Below are 26,016 nucleotides of genomic sequence, written 5' to 3'. Positions count from 1 at the left end.
TGAAGATAAACTGAAGGTAAAACTAATAAAAGGTAAAAAACCATTTAAAGCATAGGTATAGCAAGAAAGAATAAACACATTATAAACTCTTCAGTTTTTAAAAATAGAGCTTGCCACAGTTTATCATATGGACATGTTACAGCTCTCTATTTACTTGTTTAGAATTATAGCCGCCTATTTATCATAGGGTCATTTGGTTAACCTGGTGTTTTTTCACAAACTTCCATTTAGGGAAACACTTTTATGTGGTGCAGTGTTCAAACTGTATTGTATTATTATGTGATGTGTTAAGACTTTCCTCTAGTGTGATCACTTATTCAATGATATGTGGTGTTATTGTTAGGAAAGTAATTCCAACTTTTGTGTGTAACAGATGTCACTTGGTACAGCCGGTGTAAATTGTATAAAACTGTCACTGAAATATGTGTATATTTGTTGTTAGATTGTTCTCTAGTGTAAAAAGAATTTACTGGATTTACTGTACTTTCAAGTCTTTTTTTTTTCACTTCAGATGTACACAATCTACCCTGACAGCTAATTCCATTATTTTACTGCTTATATAGCAAACAGCCATTTTCTGTGCTAAAGGTGAATTTCTTGTTGAGTAAGTAATGCACATTTTTACTTGGTATGCATTTCCTTGAATGGTCTTCACCTGACCCTGAAGTTATTAAAATATAGACATTTGAGCTCTAAATGTTTTAGGGTAACAACACCATTTAACAACAGATTTAAAAGTAAGCTTTTTTACCAATTCCAATACATTCTAGGTGGAGTAATTGAGGGAAGCCAATGACGACTAAAAATGGGTTTTTACCCCTAAGACAAAATGCAGGGAAGGGACAATATTATTTGCAGGAGCAGAGGGACATAGATTTAAAATACTTCATTTAGAAAATGGTTCTCATCGAGAATATTCTGTACATGTTTGGGGAACCAAAGGGAAAGTCCCTACACCTTTATGACTGGAATAACGGGCCTATCTGAGCTTCTGTTTCTTCCCATATACTGTATCTGTACCTTGATTAATCATATCACTTTGTCTCCTGTTACATTTCATTTCCAGCAACCACTCACCGCTGTGTTCTTTTTTTTTAATGCAAATTATAATCAATCTTTTTATGTTTATTTTCCATTCATTTAATCTGCCTTTCTGTAGGGCATTTGCTTATTCAACACTTGTCCTGGTGTGAATTCATTTATCTTAGATTGGTTTAGTAAGTTTTATGTTTTATTTTGCTTGTAATTTTGTAAAATAATCTGAAGAAACAAATATGCATATACTGTTGTATGATCACACTGTAGGATTATATAACCCACTCCTGCTGACTGTGTTGGAAACGCTGATTTAAAATTAGCCATTTTAACTGTATAAAGGATTTCTGTAGAGCCAGATTTAAATCAAAGTTTTCCTACCAGTTAGGAAAGTGCTGTTGAATAAATATAACTGCCCATCAGTTGTCACAAACTTAATATGTCATTATAATACACAAGAGCCATGCATCCTGTAAATTATATAAATGGTGCTTAGTGATGTCATCAGTTATAATCAGAGTTTACCAATGTCATTAATGTCACATGATTCACTGAAACTTGTGTATTATAATAAATACAGTACCCCCTGTAAAAGCCTTCTGCTTTTATATGGTCATGGAACACCTCAGTAATATCTTTATATTTTACAATAGGGGGTACTTTATTCACTATATAAACATGGAATAAACCTAATAAGATTGATTCATGCAGCTTAGTTAACAGGGAAATCATTTTTACAAATCAGAATTATTTGCTTAAAATGGAGTCTACGGGAGATGGCCTTCCCATAATCTGGAGCTATCTAGATAATGGGTTTCCATATAAGGAAAAAAACACTTGTTAATGATAAAATATAATGAACCCTTTTGAAATGTATAAAAATATTAGGAGCCAACTCTTCTATGACCACATGAAGGCAGTTGGCAGACAATGTTGTGCTTTTATATGATCAATAAACTCCTTGGTGACTAATAGTCTTATAGCTGTACTGTAATATCAGTAGGTATATTACACCTATATAACATGTTTATACATAAAAATGGTAACATGGTTGGTACTTGCAGGTAGAGGGTGCAAGGTTTTGTGCAGATTTTGGGTGTCTTTTGGTCATAATGGGGAATGAATATTATTGCCCCCTCATTGCCACAAAAAAAATGCTCAGCAAATCCCAATACAGATATTTCGATATCATTGCAGCAGTCTCATACTGATGTGTAGAGTTGCTCCTGTTTGATCGCTTTGCATCTGTATGTCTCAGTGCAGTTCCTGATCTCATCATTGCTAGATAAAAACCTATAAATAATTCTGTCCATGTCTTCATAAATCAGTGTACCCATAGCAGTGGTGAAAAGACCACATTCTTTTGCTTCAAATTCAAGTTATTACATACCTGAAGGATTTCACAAGCCTTTTTGAAGCAAATGTTCATATTCTGATCCATTATCTGAAAGATGTCCTCAAACTGCATTCTTTCTTGTTTATAAGATAAACAATACACCAGGCCCTATCTCACTTTGATACACCCCAGCACATGATTAAACACCTTAGGGGCCCCTAGCAACACTGTTTCAAATGCTAACAACCCCCCAGAACAAATACCAGGCTTCTGTTCAATTGGCAGAGCAGTGCACACACAGGCAGAGTATGGCACACCCAAGAAGAATTGGGCAGGCAGAGTATAACACACCCAGAGAGCATAGAGCAGGCTGAGTATGGTACACCCAGGGAGCATAGGGCAGACAAAGTATGGCACACACAGGGAACATAGGGCAGGCAGAGTATGTCACACAAAGGAAGCATGGGAAAGGCAGATCAGAGCAGGAGACAGGGAAACCTATCAGGACCACTCTAAAATCTACTACGTACAGTGACGCAGTGTGAACAATAGAGGTGTTAAAAATGTGAACAATGGGGGATTACATGTGTTAACAATACAAGAGTTTATAGCCTGAATTTGAGGTGTAAACAATGCAGGGGCCAGTTAATCTCAGTACTGATACCTTTTAAAGGTTACACATGGTAAGCAGACACAGCAGGCAAACTTTCATGTGGGGGCCACACAAGGGGGCATTGTGGGCTGCCATTTGGACAGCACTGATCTAAGTCATCTCCTCCATGCAGATATCTGCATATGTCATTTATTTGTGGCATGAATTGCATAAAACAGCTCACATGTAAAACCCTGTTTCATGTAAATAAACCATTTTCATAATAATATACTTTTTTAGTAGCATGTGCCATTGGGTAATCATAAATAGAAAACTGCCATTTTAAAAAATAAGGGCAGCCCCCTGGGATCGTATGATTCCCAGTGCACACAAACATACCAAACAAACTATACTTGCTAAGTCAAATGAGCCAATTAACAGACAGAGTTCTGTCTTTTACTTCCACTTTCCTGTTACAGTACGGGGCAGATTTATCAAGGGTCGAGGTGAATTTTCGAATGAAAAAAATTAACAGTCCAAATTCAATTTGAATTTGAAAAAAATTAAAAAATTAGAATATCAAAATTTATCATGTACTGTCTCTTTAAAAATTCAAGTCGACCAATCGCCTTCTAAAATTGCTGCATTGCTGTTTTAGCCTATGGGGGACCTCCTAGAAACTATTTGGAGTCAATTGGTGGACTTTGAAAAATGAAAGTTTTTTTGGAAAAATTTTAATCAAATTTGATCGAATGTGCTATTCCTTTGATTTGTACAACCCTAATTCGGCAGAAAATGGACTTATTCAATCGAAAACTGACCTATTCGACCAAAAAAAAAAAACTTCTACTTAATTTCGGTTGGTCTTTTTGAATTCGAATTTCAACGTTTTTTCAATTCGAAATTCGACCCTTGATAAATATTCCCCTTAGAGTTGTAGTATTTCTGGTCAGGTGATCTCTGAGGCAGCACACAGACCATCACAAAATGATGGCTCAAGGCAAGAGATGTAAAAGGGCAAGATTTACTTAAATACCGTATATATTCCAGTTTGATAAGATTCTTTGATACGTCAATTTATTTCATATAAACTATCTGTTGCTTAAGCATTCATTTTGGGGGTATAGTTTTTCTTTGTATGGATAGAATTATCTACAGAGAATTTATGACTGCAACAATTCAGCACAATAAACATGCAATGTTGTTGCAAAAAACATGCTTGGAGTATTGAGCAAACTTTGGCAGAGTTAGACAAGGAGAAAATTCACATTTTAGTTATATGCCCCATTGAGTGAGAATGCAGGAAATGTGGTGGGTATCTGTGGGCCCCTTAATTTTGCTATACCCTAGCATTTGTGCCTTGTACCTAAAGATTGTGTGTTACGGATACTAGAAAGAGCTTACATTAACAATCAGCACTAGTCATAAGCAAATCAGTAGAGTTTCAATTTGCTGATAATTTGTGAAATGCATTGAAGTGAATGGAGGTAATTTTGTGTTGAAAAAATTTCACAGCAAATTTTTGCAATGGTTTTGCAAAAAAATTGCCACTTCAAAACATCATTCAAATCATTCATGCTAATTTTATTATTCACATCAAAAATATAATTCAAAACATTACAAACATTATACATGAAATAAAAATTCAACATTTGCATATTCAGTTCATTATAAGAAACTGCAGTCAGTCTATTCCATGCAACTTTTGTTGTTTCTTCCTTCAAGACTTTTGCTTCTCTTTACTTTACCTTGTGATTATCATATCAATCATCTTGATCACTGTCCTGTCAATGACACATAAAAATGGAACTTGTTTAACCTTCAGTGCTTGCTTAATGCCTGACACTACCAAAAGCAAATGCCCATGTTCTGGATAAATGCAGGAAGAAAATAATTAAAATGTACCTCCAAATTATAGCTTAATCAAACAACTTGCAAGAGTAAACCCCAAGATTTTAGGGTCATTGTTTTGCAGCCCACATCAGGGCCCTGTCTTAACCACCTACCTTAGGGAGCTATTCCCCCTGATGCTACTCTCTTCAGTGAGAGAAGAATTTTGTTCCTCGGGCATGGTCCGGCTCATGGGGTTTGTAAATGAGCCCTTTCATCTTTGAACAAATATTGTCTACCACTAGACCAATTTGTAAAGTGATTGGGGAACTCAATTTTGACATTTTACAACCTAACTTACCATTTTACTATGTATTATTTCTATGTATTCATTTATGCTAGGGATGTATTAACACAGTACAGTTTTGTGAATCTGCGATAGAATGTTACTATGTGAAAAAATGGGGAAGATTAATTGATTGCCCCCCCCCAAAAAAAACATGAATTAATATGGTACAGTTTAGTGAATTTACACTAGAATGTCGCTACGTGAAAAAAAGAAAAGTAATCAATTTATTGCCCCCTCCAAAAAAGCTTGGCATTATTAGAATTTCTCTGTGTGTTTTTGTGCAGAAAAAAAACAGCCATTGACTCCAAAACATTTGGCAAAATTTCCGCAATTTTTTTTGTAATTTTGCACATTTTTCTTCAGTTTACAAATTAGCTGGCAAAGTAGAATGAATGAGTTTTGCTTATTATCACTTATTTCATTGGCTCTTGATACTAGTCCTTTTACAGAAGTGGATGTAGTGTTGGGATTTGACACATGCCTTAGCAGTTAGTTAAACACAGTTGCTAATGCATTTCAGATAGTAATTTCTGTGACCAACAATACATTTCCTTTTATTACAAAATATATAACAATCTTCTGCATTTAGCTAAATGGTTGTGAAATAATTTAGGCAAAATACGGCTAATTTCAAAACCTGACAATTGTTTTCACGTTGAAAGAGGCACATTGTTCCTCAGAATGCATATTTCTGTATAAATATAAAGGTGGGAGAGAAGTTTAGTTGGGTAATATAATGGACAAATGATCTCTACAGAGATGGTGCTTTTTGAAAATATTTGAAAACTTGTGGAGTTTGCATTTGCACTGTCTTTTCCCTTCTCTGTCAATGGGAACCCACTGCCGTAAGTCTTTAAGGCTTTCATTCATCCAGGTCATTATATACAGTATCTAGTAGTGATCAAAAAATCACTGGACTTGCTGAGTAATCTTAAAAACATTTTGCAACTCTATCTTAATTCATCCACGGAAACTCAGCGATTGAAAGTTCCAATCATAAGAATAAATAAGTTGTATCTGACACAAGGAAGCACATAATATATGTAAATTGTAGTCAAACTAGCAGAACTGTAATAACATTCAATTAGAATTATTTCATAGTAATTAATTGAAGTGGTAAAAGGGAACTGATACTGCCCCAGATTGGCATATTTGATTGCAAATTATATACTGTATAAACAACAGCAATTATTCTAAAACTATACAGAACCATTTCCTATAATTAGGATTCCAGTATGAAGAATTGGATTATGGGAAATTCATATAGTTTTACAGCTATTTATAAGAGTGATTTTAAGTACATGTAAAAATGTTGTCTATATGGTTCAAGTTTAGTAATATATAATAGCACCTAATGATTGGGAATTACTTCAAACTTCAAATGTAGTTTAGGTATGGGCTTTGTTATTCAGTATGCTCGGGACCTGGGGTTTTCCGGATAACAGATCTTTCTGTAATTTGGACCTTCATACCTTAAGTCTACAAGAAAATCACATAATCATTAAATAAACCCAACAGGCTGGTTTTGCTTCCAATACATTTTAATTATATCTTAGTTTGGATCAAGTACAAGGTACTTTTTTATTATTACATAAAGAAAGGAAATCATTTTTAAAAATGCTGATTATTTGGATAAAATGGGAGACGGCCTTTCTGTAATTTGGAGCTTTCTGGATAACAGGTTTCCGGGTAACGCATCCCATACCTGTACTGCAATTTAGGGACATAATTAAAAGACAGAAGTGTGCCAATATAGTCAATTGTTTCAATACGTTATCCCCTTAAAAAGAAACATGAGCATATGTTCAAAGTCATTCTCTGATAACTAGATAACTAGGTTTTTGTAATTGTTTATTTGTATCCAAGGTAATGGAGTAAAGTAAACAACAGTGGTAAACTGGTAAAGTTAGTTTAACTTCTCAGTTGCATCTAATTGGTTGTTATGGTTGCTTTGGGTTATTTCAATGTGGCAAACTGTTCCCATTGTAAAACACAACTCCCTAGTCACCTGATATCGCAGTTCTTAAAACAATGTTACCCTGGAAGTGACACTTTCTCAAGGCAGATGTCAATATATATAAGGGTGCCTTGAGAAAGGTCCCAGCCGGGACCGAAACCTTAAGTTGCCTATGCATGCCTTACCAAATACACTTTTTTCACTATTATAAATAACCCTGTGTTGCTGGTTGTTTCTGAAACTATACTAAAATGTAACCGTGCAACCGCCCATTCTATGAACTATATATATATATATATATATCTATATCTATATATATATATATATATATATATATATATATATATATATATATATATATATATATATATATAGATATATATAGATATATATATATATATATATATATATATCTATATATATATATCTATATATATATATATATAGATATATATATATATCAAACAAGGGAAAGTTGTGCTCACCACTAATTTTTAAAAAAAATTGGGCGGGGTTGCAATGAGGCTGTGACCACAAAATACATATAGACAAATACAAGATTCCTCTGCACTCAACCCATTATCAATATATTTAAGACAGAGACATTTTGTGCATACTGCTACTAAAAAATGCCTTTACCCTTTAAAAAAGACTTTGACGTAGTTGGCCAGCTTAAATATATTGCAATATATGGACAAACAATCCCTGTTTTGTTTAAAGGGTAAGGAATATTTTTAGTAGCAGTATGCACAAAATGTCTCTGTCTTAAATATATTGATAATGGGTTGAGTGCAGAGGAATCTTGCATTTGGCTATATGTATTTTGTGGTCACAGCCTCATTTGCACCCCCGCCTAATGGTTTTAAAAACTAGTGGTGAGCACAACTTTCCCTTGTTCGTTATAGTTTATACAGGAGCAGTGACCAACTCCATGTTGTAGCTCCCACCCTTCCCAACTATAGTCAGGTGATCCCAATGGTGTCTAATAAAAGGGCAGCCAAGTTTGGGAGTTTTACTTTGAAAGCAGCTAGTAAGTTGCAGGTAAAACTTAGTCCCTTTGTAAAATGTATAATTAAGCAATTGAATTCTTAATGAATCAGATTAAAATTAAGCGTAGGACTGGCCAGATATGGGATGACTTTGACGTAGTTGGCCAGCTTAAATATATTGCAATATATGGACAAACAATCCCTGTGTTGTTTAAAGGGTAAGGCATTTTTTAGTAGCAGTATGCACAAAATGTCTCTGTCTTAAATATATTGATAATGGGTTGAGTGCAGAGGACCTCTTGTAGTTGACTATATGTATTTTGTGGTCACACCCTCATTGCACCCCCGCCTAATGGTTTTAAAAAAATAGTGGTGAGCACAACTTTCCCTTGCTTGTTATAGTTATACAGGAGCAGTGACCAGCTCCATGTTGTAGCTCCCACCCCTCCCAGCTATAGTCAGGTGATCCCACTGGTGTCTAATAAAAGGGCAGCCAAGTTTGGGAGTTTTACTTTGAAAGCAGCTAGTAAGTTGCAGGTAAAACTTAGTCCCTTTGTAAAATGTATAATTAAGCAATTGAATTCTTAATGAATCAGATAAAATTAAGCATAGGACTGGCCAGATATGGGATGACTTTGACGTAGTTGGCCAGCTTAAATATATTGCAATATATGGACAAACAATCCCTGTTTTGTTTAAAGGGTAAGGCATTTTTAGTAGCAGTATGCACAAAATGTAATGTCTCAGTCTTAAATATATTGATAATGGGTTGAGTGCAGAGGACTCTTGTATTTGTCTATATATATGCACTCAATCCCTTGTAATATATATATACAGTATATGTTCCTGCACTCAGTCCCTTGTAATACGTGGTGGGTGCAAGGACACTTATCCTTGATAAAGGCCCCAATGTGGGCCGAAACGTTGGACACGTGAGTGATGATTTAATAAAATTCACTTTGATTGAACTACTTGGAGTGCGGGTCCATTCTGAAGATTATATATATATATATATATATTATAAAATATGATGATGCAAAGACATTTGTGTTTAGCATTGGATGGATTCCATTATGTGTGCTATTGTGTGCTTTTTGGGGTTCATTAGCATTTGTAGCAAATGTGGCATGAAATTGTCATTGAATTGTAGATATTACTGACTTTCTTTGGTAATTGACTTTCAATGCATGCTGTGTCCTTTTTAACAAATCACATTCAAAGCGTCAGAAAGCTACTTATGTACATAAAACATGTTTTCCTTTCTACTGTATTTTTCCCCTCCTTAGCCGCTGGCGCTGATGTTCATTGCATTCTGACTCGTAAAGTTAGTTTAAAATGTCAAGTCACATTCTTGTGGCTACAGCACACTAATTTAGTCCACTGTTTTAAGGATATATTCCCCTAGAAAGGTAGATTAGTGGGGGATTGTTAAATATAATTTTCTGACAGTCAAAGACAAGAAGGTTTTGTGATAATGTCAGAATTTACTGGTCCAGTGCACTTGGACTTAAACAATTGTTGGAGGGGGGCTTCTATAGGATGTTTAGGCTTGGCAACTCTTTCTCTATATTGTATATTTCTGTATATATTTGATTACATATGACAAATATGAGTGCATGGAGTGTATACAGTATATATATATATATATATATATATATATATATATATATATATATATATATATATATATATATATATATATATATATATATATATATATATATATATATAGTCATGAAAATGGCCTGTGCAAGTTAAAACCACACTGACAAGTTCCTATGTAAATCCATAGGAAAGTGAAGAGTTTCTGCATAAAAAACCTTTGCAGACAAAAAAGCCCCCAAAGCAATACTTAGTGAAGGCAGCACTCAGACACAGCTACAGGCTCTTCAGCAACTGTTTCATTGTCATGCTGGTCTGGAGCAGAGTGATCCTTCCATAGGCTACTTAAAAATGAAAACAGTACTCCAGCCTATTCAAGGGTCATACTGCTGAAGAGCCTTTATCTATGTCCGAGTGCTACCGTTCATAGGAATGTATCTCTTGAAGGTCTCATCAAATATAGCACAGGACCAGTGATGGGCGAATTTATTCGCCAGGCGCCAATTCGCGGCGAATTTGCGCGATTCGCCGCCAGCGAATAAATTTGCGAAACGCCCGAGAAAATTCGTGGCAAAAATTCGCCGGCGTCAAAAACGGGCGCCGGCGTCAAAAACAGGCGCCGGCATTAAAAACGAGACGTCGGCGCCGTTTCGTGAATGTTTCGCGAATTTCGCGCGAAATTCACTAATTTTTCAGCGGAACGGCGCAAATCCGCCCATCACTACACAGGACCTATTTTACCCTATGAATGTAACAGTAGGGATGTCGCGGACTGTTCTGCGGCGAACTTGTTCGCGCGAACATCGGCTGTTCGCGTCCGCCGCAAGTTCGGGAACGTCGCGCGACGTTCGCCAATAGGCGTTCGCGTCAAAATCGTTCGACCATTCGACCATTCGGTCGCTAAAATCGAACGATTTTCGTTCGATTCGAACGAAAATCGTTCGATCGAACGATTAAAATCCTTCGATCGTTCGAATCGAACGATTTTCGGATGTTCGAAGTTCGCGAACTGTTCGCGAACTGTTCGCATTTTTTGCCGGTGTTCGCGAACGGCGTTCGCGAACACATTATCGGCGGTTCGCTACATCCCTATGTAACAGTGCATGAGTTCATCATTTAAACAAACACGTTGTTTGTCCATATATTGCAATATATTTAAGCTGGCCAACTACATCAAAGTCATTCCTGGTCTGGCCAGTCCTATGCTCAATTTTCATCTGATTCATTAAAAATTATTTTGCTTCATTATACATTTTACACAGGGACTAAGTTTTACCTGCAACTTATAGTATTTGCTTTTAAGCTTAAAACGCCCAAACATGGTTGCCATTTTATTGGCCACCACCGGGATCACCAGACTATAGTTGGAAAGGATGGGAGCTACAACATGGAGCTGGCTACTGCTCCTGTATAAAATATAACAAACAAGGGAAAGTTATGCTCACCAATAATTTTGAAACCAACAAACACATGTCTTCTCAATAGTTTGATACCACAAACACATATGCAAAATTGGAATTAAGATATGGGATTCCTCTTCTAGAAACCAAAGATGTGAATAAATGGAAGGTCATTATCAAGTAAAAAAAAAAATTAACAACTATTTCTCTGTTATAATAAACAGTATCTTGTACTTGATCCTAACTAAGCTACAAGAATCCATATTGGTGGCCAAACATTACTACTGGCAGGTATGAAATAAGCATTCCTTGATGTATTTACATGATTAGGTGATACTTCCATGACTCCTTTGCTGCTTAAAGTAAATTGTGGGCAAATGAACAGTGTGCGATATACGCATGTATTTCCTGCTTGTTTCACAGAATGACATGATGGCAAAATATGCAAATAGATGTCCAACCCTCAAAATGTCACTGCGTGACGTAATAAACATCTCATCCTGTAGTACTTGCCTTGGTGTGCTGGTTTAATTTTGCAATTAGCAACTCAACAGAAAATCTTGAATATTAAAGAAGGCATTATGTCAGTTAAGGGGACATCACTGTGGAACTAAACCATATGGCATTGTATGTTACCTTCCTTTGTTTAGAAGCCTTCAGGAAAAAAGGAATTTGCCAAGTTATCATGGGAGCCATTTATTAAACCTCGATTTGTTCTGGTTGAGGTTTTTACAAATTTTTTGAAAATTTTTTTTGTGAAAAATAAAAACTCAAATTATTAGAGATTTATCATACCCCAAAGCAGCTAAAAATTCCAATTGAAAAATACTCCATCCAAACCTGTTGAGATCATGTCTGAAGTTGTTTCATGACATTGTGATCTGTGATGGATAATCCGATAAAGTTGAGGTTTTGAATTTGAAAAAGTTAAAATAAAATGGATGGATACAGGATCATGTGCATAGTGTGCTACAAAACTTCTGTCCACATCAAGGGGTTGATTTGCTAAAACTTAAATGTATCTAATTTTTTTATGAAAACAAAGTCAAATCAAATACAACCTAACCCCATCCATGAATTGAACTCATTTATCAATAATTATTCTCAAGACAATTGAAGTGACAAAAAGTTGACAAAAAAATCAAGTGTCACTTTGTTTTGCTGTGAAAACTCGGCTTTTTTTTATTTCTCAGAGCAGATCACGATGTCAGGAAACAACTTCCATACATCTACCATCGACTTCTACAGATTTTTAGCAACTTTGGGGTGTAGCTAAAAATTCAAGCATTTTTTCACAAAAAAATTGACTTTTCCCCCAAAAAAACTTGACCACAAAAAATCGAGGTTTAATAAATGGGCCCCCCAATGTAGGTTTAGTAATGTGGGTGCAGATTTGAATAGTGTCAATATGTGTATAAACATCATTTCAGCATTCAATATCTTATTGAGACAAATATTTTGCATATACAAGTACATGCATTATTTTATTACATCAATAATACTGTTTTTCTGTTAATTTAAGATACTTCCTCATTGTCATAATGCTCTATGTAGGTGATAGACTGAATGATGATTATGCTGGTTATTTTTAGTCTAGTGAAACATTGTTAAGCATTGACCAACTTTGCTGCAGGGAGAATAACCGCGAATAATAAATCACAAAAATATCTGGACATTTCCTAGACTGTACAGCATCCTCATACCTATAATTTTTGATCACTCTTGTTCATTATTACTAGCTTGCATGACCGCTTTAACCAGTTTTATCCCTTATTATGCAGGGTGGGGCTACAGCACTGACAATGTGGGCTGACAATCAGTAATACAGTATTTGAATGCTACTGTTTAGCAGTAATCTTGTTAACTCACGTTTACCTTTTTATTAATCCAATAAAATGATTTGTAAAGAAAATGTTTAAAAACCAACAAAACAACCAACCATCATTGATATAATTTACTCGTAGAGGATTCACAGGCTGCTCCTTTTTTAAAGAAGGTGAGTGACACACCGGCCCCTTTTAAAGGATTCAAGCAACACACTAACTTCCATATAAGTAAAATTAGCCACTCAAGTTGCAGTCTATAAAAGAACACATTGTAATTGACATCTTTTTTCAAGTTGCTCTGTCATTCTGTGGGAATTATAGAAACACTGGCTGTGAGCTCCCCTTGATGCAAACAGCACTTGTGCACAAATAGTGAGGGCTTAAATAAATTATTTATTTAAGTCAATAAGAGTTGGTGTTCAGTAATGCTATTGAGAGCATGGTACATTTTAAATAGATTTTTTTTTTTGACAGTCGTTGAATGCTAAGGTACAGTAAAATTTTCATATACAGTAATAAGTTCATATTTAATAACCAGTTATTAAATGTGCAGGGCTGACATCCAGTAAGAAGAAGAAAGCATTGAAAAGAAAGGCAGAAATGCAACAAATTATAATATAATCAAATACAAAATGAGGGAGCACCACCCATCAATTGAGAGAAACAGTAGATGGTGTGCAGGGTTAAGGAGATAAGAAGTAAAGAAGAAAAAAAGTTAACCCTTGAAATTGCACCACCCCATCATAGAACCCGATTACTCAGGGAACAATATTAAAACTTAACTTTTACTAATAAATTAAATAAAATCGTGAGTCCAGGAGAACATTTAAAATGAAGTTAGGAACAGGGAGACGAAGAACCTAGATAAGGCTAAGCTATAAATGCAAACCATGAGTTTAGTATAGGGCTGATTCATTGAGTCTGTAGTGAAACACTACAGTGATAACGTGGTATAAGGCAGTAAAGACAAATATCTCGTGGTCATAAATGAAAGTGGACCTGTCACCCAGACATAAAAATCTGTATAATAAAAGTCCTTTTCAAATTAAACATGAAATACAATTTCTATTTTTTATTAAAGCATTCATAGCTGTTATAAACTCTTTTAAAAATCTCAGCTGTCAATCAAATATTGTCTGCCACTCCTGCTCTCCACACATTCCCCTGTTCTCATTTAATTGTGTAGCCAGGGCATGGGGATGGACATTGGGTCCCCCATTCTGGTGCAGAAACAAGATTCTGAGATGATCCAAGGCTTGTCTTAATAACAGTGTGCACAAAATGGCGCCTGCCTGCTTGCTATAATTTGAAAAATTCCAGACTGAAGGAAGCACGATTCAAATAATTTATATAGTGTAATTAAAGTTCATTTCGCTTGACTAATGTGATAAAATAGGATTTTGAATAATTTTTTTGGGTGACGGGTCCCCTTTAAACTAAACTGCCCATTCCACCACCAATGTGCTTTCCAGCCTTAGTAATTCCACCACCCATTCACCCTCAGGTGCACCCTCCCATTTCCATAGAAGGAGATAGTATGATTAGGTGGTATTGAAAATTGATCCACTGTTCAATTAACAGAAACGAATAGTGGTACTTAGAATAGGTTCGTACCAAAGTTTGCATTAAATTCTACCCCAGAAAGAGGCTCCGTTGATTGCTGACCCCTTCACCCACAGAGCTTCCCTCCCGTTTCAGCCGTGAAGCGGTGGCCTATGAAAGTCTATACTGATTCGGTCCCCCTTCCTAGTTAAACTAAAATTCGCCTGACGCGCATTTCACCCTCGTTAAGCAGGCTTTCAGCCTTCTATGGAAATGGGAGGGTGCGCCTGAGGGTGAATGGGTGGTGGAATTACTAAGTCTGGAAAGCACATTGGTGGTGGGATGGGCAGTTTAGTTTAATTTTGACCTTCATTGGCAGTTTGTGTGTAACCGATCTGTGTAATTGCCACTCTACTTACCCGTCTCTTTGTACCAGGAAACTGGGAGGGTTTGAACAAGGGTGAAGGGGTGGCAGACCAATTGGGATTCACAAGTGAGCTTATGCCAGGTTTGGCAGTTGAATTGGATATTTATTTTCTTTAGACCACGAGATATTTGTCTTTATTGCCTTATACATATGATTGTATTTAATTTATTAGTAAAAGTTAAGTTTTAATATTGTTCCCTGAGTAATCGGGTTCTATGATGGGGTGGTGCAATTTCAAGGGTTAACTTTTTCTTTCTTTACTAATGCAACAAATTATTTTGTTGCACTTTGCAATATGGACTTTGCAATCATTTCTCCTATAATATATAGTGACAGAACTTTCCTAAGACCTTAAAAAAATGTTCACTTTTTACAGCTTATACAATGCAGGAGATGAGCAACCAGGAGACAAAACAAAATATCTTCATCCACCACTCCCCCCCCAACAGCTGGTATGCTCCCTCTTCGGTGCAGTGTTGCTTATTTATGTGCAGGGCCAGAGTAAGAGAAGGCAGAAGAGATTTGTGCTTAAGGTCCTATTCCCCCCCCACAGTTGCACTCTAGGCACGTGCCTTTTTTGTTTACCCCTAGTTCTTGCTAGGGCAAGAAAGGGCTCCTGTGGTGCTCCCAATCTTGTGATTAAGAGATTGGGCAGGGTTTGGGGGGAGAGTGTGTACATGTGTACAACAGGATGACAGATAATTATATATATATATATATATATATATATATATATATATATATATATATATATATTTATTTATTTATTTATAGTTTTCTGTATAAGGTTATGCCTATTTGCCAGTTTTTTTAAAGAGTGTACAGTATATGCCCAACCTGCCAAACCCCCCCCCCCCCCCCAGCTATTGTTGAGGTACAACTAGTTTAAACTCCCAACCGGGAGAATGTTAAAAATTTCATAATTGAAAAAATAAATGAAAATGAAAGTATTCAATGTAATTGAGCTTGAAGGTGATGTATGTTTTTTGTGCAAAAATAACATATTATTATATAAATTGTGCAATGGCCTGGAGACAATCATTTTCTGCTGGAGGCTAAGGTGCTATTGGTATGCAAAGATTCTTCTAAATAAATGTCCACGCTAATGTAAGAACGTGTTTGCATTGCCCATTTCCACACCTTGACAACTCTCCATTGACTCGTTTGATACTTTTATGGGCATATAAATCAAAAGATGAATATAGAGTGAACTTTATTTTAGGCCTTTGGCAAATGATGGCTTTTATTTCAATCATTTTAAAGGGCATTCAAATATACCTAGTGCTAGAGATTAGTACTGGACAAACATAGGCTACAGGGTACTTTGTATAAAGCTGGTTGAGGCTGAGTGGTTGAGTAACTTCAGTGTAAGGAGGAGAAGGCATTCAGCCTAGGTCAGGAACCTTAAAGTATTAGTTCTTGTCTATTTTTACTCATGTTGGGGATTTTTTCATTAGCGGTGCCCAGGGCATTTCTTTTGTAATCCAGGCTAAAAAACACACATGATGAGTTCATACTTACACGTGATGCAGCACCTGAAAGTAACAGATCTTTGACTTTCTTTTGGAAAAACACACATGTTAATTCCTGTTATTATTATTATTGATAATATTCAAAGCATTTTGTGTCCCAGTGAGCTAAGGAAGTTGTGGGTTGTGAACATTCACTAAATTTTCTGTTCGTTCATTTTATATGAAACAGGAAAAAAAAAGTTCATGTTCCCATTTTTGTGAAAATTAATTAACTAGTATGAGCTTGGGTTTTTAACCTGGTGGAGAAATGATAATTATGCCAGTGGTATTTTTTCCTTTGTATATTTTTCAATGAAACAAAATATTTGGCAAAATTCTATTGCAGATTTGCCAAACTTTTTGCATTTGAAAGCATATATTTTGCCAAGAAACTGTAGCAGGGAAAAAAAAAAGTCAATGGACCGATTTGAGTACATACATACATACATACATTTATTAAAGTCCGAATGCCAAAAACTTTTACTATATTTTTCATTTAAAAAAAAATTCTGAGATTTATTATACCCCGAGGATGGAAAAAGTCTGAATCCGAAAATCCGGCATCTCAGACCTACCCAGGTTGTATAAAAGTCAATGGGAGAAGTTCCTATCCTATTTAGTTTATGTGGTCTGCGTTGGAATTAGCCCGAAAATCCAACTATTTTGGAATTTTCAGGCCAAAAATCTAAAAAATTCAGGAAAAAGTCAGAAAAATTTTGCTATTCGGGAAAAAACTCATACAAAATCGTACAATACAGATTTTCACAAGATTTTTTGTGTTTGTCTCTGATCCAATAAAATGGTGCTTTTTTAATAATAAGTCTTTTTTAATAAAACACTAATTCTAATTTTGATAAATAAGGCTCAAATTGTAAACTTTCAAATCCATTTGCCTTTGTTTAGCATCAATATGTTGCCCATATAAGGTACAAACTACTATCATTATACCCATTTCTCCAGTGATGCCACTGAAATGTCATATGAAAAACATGTCTGCATCTCCTCTGACTTTGCTTATAAGCAACGACTTGAGTTTACACTGCCAGTTTCCAAGCCCTGCTTTCTGTAACCATGTCCCACAAAACACACACAACTCTATTCTGCCCCTGGGACAATGCACACAGAACTGACATTTGTTCCGCTACCTGTATTCCTGGAAAACCTTCCAGGTATTTGTTGTGTATCCTCATATCAGAGATTATTTTCCACACACTGGTCTTTATGGTCCATTCTTTGATCATTTTCATACAAAATTCAGAATTCCATGACATACAAAACAAACACATTTTCTACACCGGGTTATCAAAGTTCATTTTTTGTTTTCAGGGTCCTTAAATTTTTAAATATATCTGTTAATATATAAAAAATAAATTTCCTAATCCAAAGGGAACAAATAACCTCTGGCACTTTTGCATCATTTGTACATTTCACAAATATATAAATTAGGATTCCACATACTGGTTAACCTGTGCATTCCATTGCATGTATGTAAAGTGAAAGTTTACAGGTACAAATGATGTGAAGGGTGTAAATATCCAGCATTCTATACCTGTATTTCCTGGTGATGTGGGAGTGGAGTGGGGAGGAAATTAACTGACTTGTGATCCTCCTCTCCTCTATAGTTACCTGCAAAGAGACAGCTCTAAGCACCTGTTACTCTACCAGCAAGCATATCACCTTCCTGGACTATGTTCTGATATATGGAGACTTGTACTATAGGGAATAAAGGATGGGAAAATATATCATCTGGGTTTTTGTTCTTGCCAGCCTTTTGGGGGTTTCTGCTACAGATCCAACTACAGGTAAGAAGATGATATTTTTATACTGGATATTTTTATTTTTTTTATGCTATTATGAGGATTATTTTATATTATTGTATACACAACTTTAAAAGGAGCATTAAAATCAGTCCCAAAGCACTTTATTGCCATCACAAGGATATATTATATAAAAAATAATATCTGACATATTTATTTACCTGGCAGACTAATATGGATTTTGTTTCTGCTGGTAATGTGTGTTTTTTTTTATAATTCACCCCGATGAAAGGTAAAAACTGAAACTCTCTGCTGGTGTACACTCAGAATTGGTCTAAATTATCTGTGTGAAAATACTGGAATAATAAGTGTAATCCCTTGTATTGTTTTATTTGTGTACTCAATCTCACCTTCCATTATAACATCCAAGAGTACAGTAGCATACTTTCTTTATGCTACATATCTTCTTTTTATATTTTTATATTATACATTGAATACCACTGGATTACTTCAATAGAATCTTGGAATGATTAAAAGTGCTTAGGAATCGTTTCTTTCTTTCTTTCTTTCTTTCTTTCTTTCTTTCTTTCTTTCTTTCTTTCTTTCTTTCTTTCTTTCTTTCTGTTTACTGCCTTGCTTAACGGAACAGCTTTTCTTTAGTTTCTGTAACCCTTGCCTGAAGCACAACGGATTTTTGTTCTTTGTGTCAATGAAAATAAAGGAAGCATTCCACTTACATCTCATAAAAGTAACAAAAACAAGCTCCAGAATGTACAAACATGAACAGATTAGGCAATATTAATGTATAAATTCTTGGTAAATCAAAGCAAGCATTTTAGCATGTTTTTAATGCATGTCTAAATACTACAGTTTATCAATAAGATTAAAAAGTAACCAGTAACTTTGTTTATATGTAGAAAATGTACAGTTGTTTATCAAAATGCCATCCTTATCACTGTGTAAATTGTATGCAGAAATGCAAAATTTGCTGTTTTTACATTTTGAGGGGCCACCAACAGGTTGTGGATCAGCATTTTTGGGTAGGGGATAGGGGAGGTATGTGCGCAAGGCAGCAAAGTCCTTAAGTTAAGGTTTGTCCAGTTCAAGCAAGTGCTGTGCTCCCCGTTTCCAGTGTCCAGAAATACAGCCAGTGTAAAAGCCTAAATCAAGCAGCTTATATGCATATAATGTTAGTCATATATTTATGCACATTTGTGGCTGAAATTATTTCTGAAATAATATGTTGCAGAGAAAAATAAGACAAAACAATTCAAATGTTGCCATCAGAATGCATTCATGCCCACCTTAATTTTATGGTGGGAATTGCATTCACAAGTCATGGCACACTTCATCTTCAGTTTATCAATGCTCCCGTATTCATTTCTGGAAATGTAAGGAAAGAGCAATAAGAAGTGTCCCTTTAAAGAGAAAGTCTGCGTGGTATTTGCATAGAAACAATGCCGTTTTTTAAGCCATCATTTCGCAATAATTGTAACAACCTTTCAAAGTGGATGTGTAACCTCAGAGGAACTTAATAGCAACTTTCTTTTATTTTATAAATCATTTCGCAATTAGAACAATGTTTCAACAGGGAAGCATCATCTCACGGGAATGCAAATATTTTTTGTCCTTGAATTATTTTGGGGAGATATTGTATATAGTTACGTTTAGTCCTCCCATATGTACATTGATTTGAAATGCAGATTAAGCACACAGAAACATACATACACATGGAGACCAGTCTCTGCAATTACAAGAAGGCTACAGTAGAGCAAGACAACTTTTTCTTGTGGCCTCTGTGCACCAGGAATACATTTAAGAGCAGAGAGAGAAGAGCCGAACATACCTGTAGACTAGTAAAATCACTTTGTTCCTACAGGTTGTGGTATCTCGTCCCAAATCAACTTTAATACTAGGAGTCTGTTCCTGTACCCCGTCCAAGGTGCACAATGTAGTCAATATATAAGGGTTGGATGGAAACAGACAAGGAAGGAGCAGTGCTTTGCTGCAAATTATCCTTTTATTTGACACTACGGGGCAAATTCATCAAGGGTCGAATATCGAGGGTTAATTAACCCTCGATATTCGACTGGGGAATCAAAATCCTTCGACTTCGAATATCGAAGGATTTTGCGCAAATACTTTGGAACGATTCAAAGGATTTTAATCCAACGATCGAAGGATTATCCTTCGACCAAAAAAAGTTAGGCAAACCTATGGGGACCTTCCCCATAGGCTAACATTGGGTTCGGTAGCTTTTAGGTGGCAAACTAGGGGGTCAAAGTTTTTTCTTAAAGAGACAGTACTTCGACTATTGAATGGTCGAATGGTCGAATAGTCGAACGATTTTTAGTTCGTATCCTTCGATTCGAAGTCGAAGTCGTAGTCGAAGGTCGAAGTAGCCCATTCGATGGTCGAAGTAGCCAAAAAAACACTTCGAAATTCGAAGTTTTTTTTACTTCGAATCCTTTACTCCAAGTTAAGGAATTGGCCCCTTCATGTTTCAAGCAAAGTTGCCCTTTATGAAGGCTTGAAAATGGGCAACCTTGCTCGAAACATATAGGGGGCAGATTTATCAAGGGCCGAGTTTTTTTGAACTCCCATAACTTTGAAATTCGAATAAAAAAAGACCAATCGAAATTTATTAAAAAAAAATCTAAGTTTTTAGCTTCGGGTGAAAAGGCTGTATTCGAATCATTCGAAACGAAGTTTTAGTACATTCGATCGAATTTAAAACAAAGTATTTGCCCCAAAAAACTTTGATTATTCAAAGTGCACCAAATGACTCCAAATAGGTTCTAGGAGGTCCTCCATAGGCTAAAACAGCAATTCAGCAGGTTTTAGATGGCGATTGGTCAAAATTGAAGTTTTAAAGAGACCGTACAGCATACATTTTGATATTCGAATAGTCACATTTTTTTCAAATTCAAATTGAATTTTGGCCTATTCTAAAGTCGAAGTACACAAAAATAGCTTGAAATTCGAATTTTTTTACTTCGAATTTTCACTTCAACCCTTGATAAATCTGCCCCGTAGTGTTGAATAAAAGGATAATTTGCAGCAAAGCACTGCACCTTCCTGGTCTGTTTCCATCCAACCCTTATATACCTGTATACCCTTGTATAGGGCTCTTTAGCATCACATAAAAGTATTTTAGCATCTAAAAATGACTTTTTTGGGGTTGAAGCTCTCTGTTTGACCCCAATTTATAGATATATAAAAACCTTGTTTTATTGCTCTAATGTTAGTCCGTGGATAATAATAGAACTAAGTAATTCTGATTAGTCTTTATATTTGGCTTCCAGCATTAGGAAGGAAAGCAAATAAGGGTTGTAACTAAAATTTACCCTAAATGGTTTTTAAGCTAGACTCCTAATTACTTTTGCTTTTACTGTAGTTTGTGGATCATGACAGAATCCCTTTATGTACACAGTGAAGAACTATAGATATCTTCCCAACTGAAAATATAAGTAGTAATTTAGAGCACAGCTTGAATATAATAGGAACATGCCCATGGTTCAGGTATATTAGTTTATATATTTGCTGCTTAAAATGTAATGGAATCTAAATGAGGGCGACTAGTCTTACTGTGCCTTGTTGCTCCTTTAACACTGTGGAAATCTATCTATCCATTGCTGCGTGGAAACATTTTTGATATTGGCAGATCCACAAAACTAAGAAGCTCTATATACTATATATTGACTCCCAGCTTTACTTCTCTGCCTGTATTTACTATCTTACCTATCACTCAGTGAAAATGAACCATTAGAAGTTTGTGGTGAAGAACTGGCTTTTGCTTCTCAGACGGAAAATTATTGTTTGCACTGTCAATGCGAAATATTAACTGCTGGCTTTGAAAGAATAATAATAAGTAAACCTTTAAAATAAGTGAATGTAAAATTGATTATGAACTTTTGTCATTTACATTCATTATTTATTTTTTCCCCCCCAAGATATCGAAGTATACATGAGCTGATAAAAGGAATGAATTTTGTTCCAGCAGTGCCACCTGCTGGTCAGTTTCAGGCTAGTCTGACCATCAAGTAGTCAAGGAAGTTGTCAGGAGACAGAAAGAAGCTGCTTTGATGTTCTTCTGCTTAGGAAAAAAATAATAAAAAACCTTTCTTAAATCTTTCCTAAGCAGAAGAAAATCAGAGCAGCCTCTTTCTTTCTCCTAACATCTTCCTTGACTACTTGATGGTCAGACTGGTTGGAATCTGGCACATGGCACTGTTGGAACAAAATTCAATCATATTAACAGTACCTTTAATATCATAGAATGAAAAAAGTATAAATAATGAATGTACATTGTAAAAGTTCTTAGAAAAGCACCCTCATCAATTTTACACTGACTTTTAAAAGTTTACTTATACTTTAAAGGGGTCCTGCACACAAAATGACTTCTGAAAGTGAAAGAAAATGTAATTCTAATCAGCTTTCTGATGTACATTAATAACATTTGCAGAAGATTTAAAGTTATTTGTAAATGTAAATGCAGTTGAAAGCAGTGTTTGCTTATCCTTTTCTGTTCTCTGCATCTGGCTCAACAATTTATCATCAGTCGGGTCTCCGCCAGGTCTAGTTGGCTTGCAGCATTGTTTCATAACCGGTAACAATCCTGTTGCAGGACCGACATGACAGCCCCCCAGCCTTGTTGCCCAGGGGGCTGTCAGCATTGCTAAGTCTCTACAGAGTCAGCTAAAGCCGCTGATGCAGAGATCAGCCCTGATTTCTGCCAGAACCTACAGCGTACATGCTTGGCAGGCAAAGGGTTAAAGTCAAGGGCTATAGACATCATTAAAATATGCATCACATCCACATCTATAGCCCTCGCACCTGCTGCAGCTGGACTATGGAGGCTTCTCTCTTGTCTGGAGTGTGCAACCGCGGTAAGGACCATGATGAATCATCTTGCTGTGGCTCGGACCTGCTGGCAGCTTCCTAAGTCTAACCAGCTAACCATTAGCTTACCTCGGTCGCACACTCAAGACGCCGTCAGCAAGTGTGAGGCTGTATAGACAATGTGACAGGCAAAGTGCAAGAACGAGTCGCAGCAAGCAGGATGAAGAGCCGCATGAGGCTCTGGAGCCGCAGGTTGCCTACCCCTGAGTTAGACCAACAGCTTGAAGGGCAATTCAGCTTCATTAGCAAAATGAAAAAACTAAACATAAAAACTACAGAAATGTGTTCAAACTTTCATAACCTGGCAAATTTTGTAAAATGGGCATGGTAATTAGGGGATGTGGACGCAAATGTGTGCGCCAAATTTTTTTTGTCCCTCTTTCTGTTTCCAGAATGTTGGGAGGTATGCCATATGTATATGGGCTGAGTAAATCACTTTGGCACCATGCAACTGTTATGCTACTGGATTTTTTCTGATGCTAAATACTGATTGCTTGGCAGGAATGGGGTATTACAGGCAAGCACCCAACACTTACACTAGTGCATGCTACTTGTGGGTTGAATTCAGCTATAATTGTGCATTAGAATTTTTATTACGCTGAAAGCTATTTTTGGGCAGAATACCCCTTTGAAAGGAACATTAAGTATTAAAATAGGCACTCTAGAGAATGCACTGTATAAATCCCCATGAATATACTGCCATTGTGAGGATATTAAGTGTTAACCATTAGCATGATCATGGTTTAATACCTCTGCTATTACTGGGAAGCTGCTGATCTCAGGAAATCTCTTGGATACGCTTATTACTGAGCTTCCACACTCAAACCTGTTGGATGAGTGATCATGATATTAATCCTCTAAGGCTCATATCCCATGAGCAAATCCAATGACTACTTATTTAACAGACTCAAGACTGATCTCACTCTTGCACTTTTCCTCACACTTCTCGTAGGAATCATTGCCCCACCATTGACCCATTGACTCCATAAAGCACAGTAGGTCATCCAGGAAAGATTTATCATTTTTGCCCCAAACCAGCTGCAATCTCATACCTCCACTTGTACCCTTACTTGTATGCTACTATATGGTCTATGGATGCAACAAACTAATCAGTGTACATAAAGGGACTTTATCATGATTTTTATGGTGTTGTTTTTATTACTAAATTACACTGTGTGCATTGTAAATAATTTATTCTAGCATTTAAAATGCTATTCCTTAACCAAAAAAATTTATCTTTTTAGTAATATTGGTGTGTGGGCAGTCATTATATGTCATTGTGCCTGATCCTATGCTTTCAGAAAGAGTTAGCACTTCACAGTGGAACGGTTCAAATAAGCTATCGTTTCTCCTATCTAATGTAATTTTCCAAGTCCCAGCTAGAAGTACATAGTTACCAGTAGGTGAAGCACATGAGCATTTTCGATCTCTACAATGTTGTTTTTGGAGGTCACTCTACAATTCTTAATAAGTGCACATATGTATATATCCAAAGCAGCAAATTAACCGCACTCACAGGTCTTTTATAAACAAAAAGTAGTATAATTTTATTTCAACGTTTAGGCTCCTAAACTTGAGCTGTCCTCAAGAAGGACAGTTTGAGTTTAGGAGCCGAAATAAAACTTTGTATATTTATCTCTATAACCAGCACCCAGGCATTCGTTATATTGGTTTCTGAGTGCACCAGGCTGGATTATATATATATATATATATATATATATATATATATATATATATATATATATATATATATATATATATATATATTTATAATATAGGCCAGCTAAAACGCCCACTGCTGATCATATTAAATGAGAAACACATTAAGTGACTAACATGAAACAGTGAAAGTCAAAGCTCCTCTTTCTGTATGTCAGCCACAGCATATTTCATATTACAAGAAACTGTGACAGCTGTAATGTGATTCCCACTAACACCAATTTAAAAGAATTTCAAAAGAATTTCTCCACACACGCTTCAACTTAAAATGAATGGGAGGTAGTATGGGCAGTTTTGTCTGTTTTCCAGTTGCAAAATACAGGACCATTTCTGTAAAGCAGAGCAGGGGCAGTATCATAGAAACATCTAGGTGGTATCAGTTCTGGCAGCTGAGTCCTTCAGCAGAGGTGTTAGGGATCTGTTACCATGTCAGCTGCCAACTGGTTTGTTGGCTTCTGGAGTAAAGGGAGGGGGTAACCACTCCAACTTGCAATGCAGCAGTAAAGAGAAACTGAAGGTCATCAGAGCACAAATCACATGTATGAGGGCACTTGGAAAAGTAAGGCAATGTGCAACATTAAATATAAGAAGATGTGTTTGCTCTTTTCAAAAACAGATCTCAATACAGGATTCTGCAGGAGGAGAACTATTAACTAATGCATTTAGTAAAGGAACATTTTACTATGACAAAATCACTTTAATGTTTATCTGAGGTAGTACTATGTACAACAGTATTTGAACTTCTTGTTGTTGATATGTGCAACTGAAATATTGGTGCAGTCTGTTCCTTAAAGGGAGTTTCAAGCACTAGGTGTATAGTATTTTAGGAATACTTGCTATAGTTATATGGGGGGGGGGTTCTTTTTCAATTTATGCTTGACAAAATTTTCCACAGGGAAGTGCTATGATGTGGAAAAAAGGTGAGTGAAAGAAAAATACATGCCAAGTAGGGGGCCTTTACTGTTGACATGATTGGGGGTATATAACAAACCCCTTGGGAAACAGAGACAGGCAGAAGTGTTGTAATGTAGTACCTTAACAAAAGTGATTATACATTTTAGGGACTTTTTTCGTAGAATGGCCTGGATTCTAATCATTAAGAAAAGTTATATTATGGTTTATTGCATGAAAAATTATAGGCGAGAATCAATTCAGGAATAAAACTTTTCTCTTAGTTCTATTCCAGTTATTCTATGGACTAAAAAAGAGTTTTAGTGTGAGATACGTTTTTCTCATTAAAGT

At 35.9% G+C, this 26,016-nt stretch overlaps 1 protein-coding gene across 2 annotated transcripts in view; it reads left to right on the top strand.

Annotated features, from left to right (window-relative positions):
- Nucleotides 1–18,031: 18,031 nt before the first annotated feature.
- LOC108716955 overlaps nt 18,032–26,016 on the top strand; it is a 93,615-nt gene continuing 85,630 nt past the window's right edge. For both annotated transcript variants that reach the window (XM_041563247.1, XM_041563246.1), the window contains exon 1: nt 18,032–18,198. In XM_041563247.1, coding sequence (XP_041419181.1) covers nt 18,126–18,198 — 73 coding nt within the window. In that variant the 5' untranslated portion in view covers nt 18,032–18,125. The remainder of the gene's footprint in view (nt 18,199–26,016) is intronic.

This window comes from Xenopus laevis, chromosome 5L, assembly GCF_017654675.1.
Source record: "Xenopus laevis strain J_2021 chromosome 5L, Xenopus_laevis_v10.1, whole genome shotgun sequence".
Taxonomy (NCBI): domain Eukaryota; kingdom Metazoa; phylum Chordata; class Amphibia; order Anura; family Pipidae; genus Xenopus; species Xenopus laevis.
The sequence above is the reverse complement of the archived record's forward strand: the minus strand, read 5'-3'. Positions and strand labels throughout refer to the sequence as shown.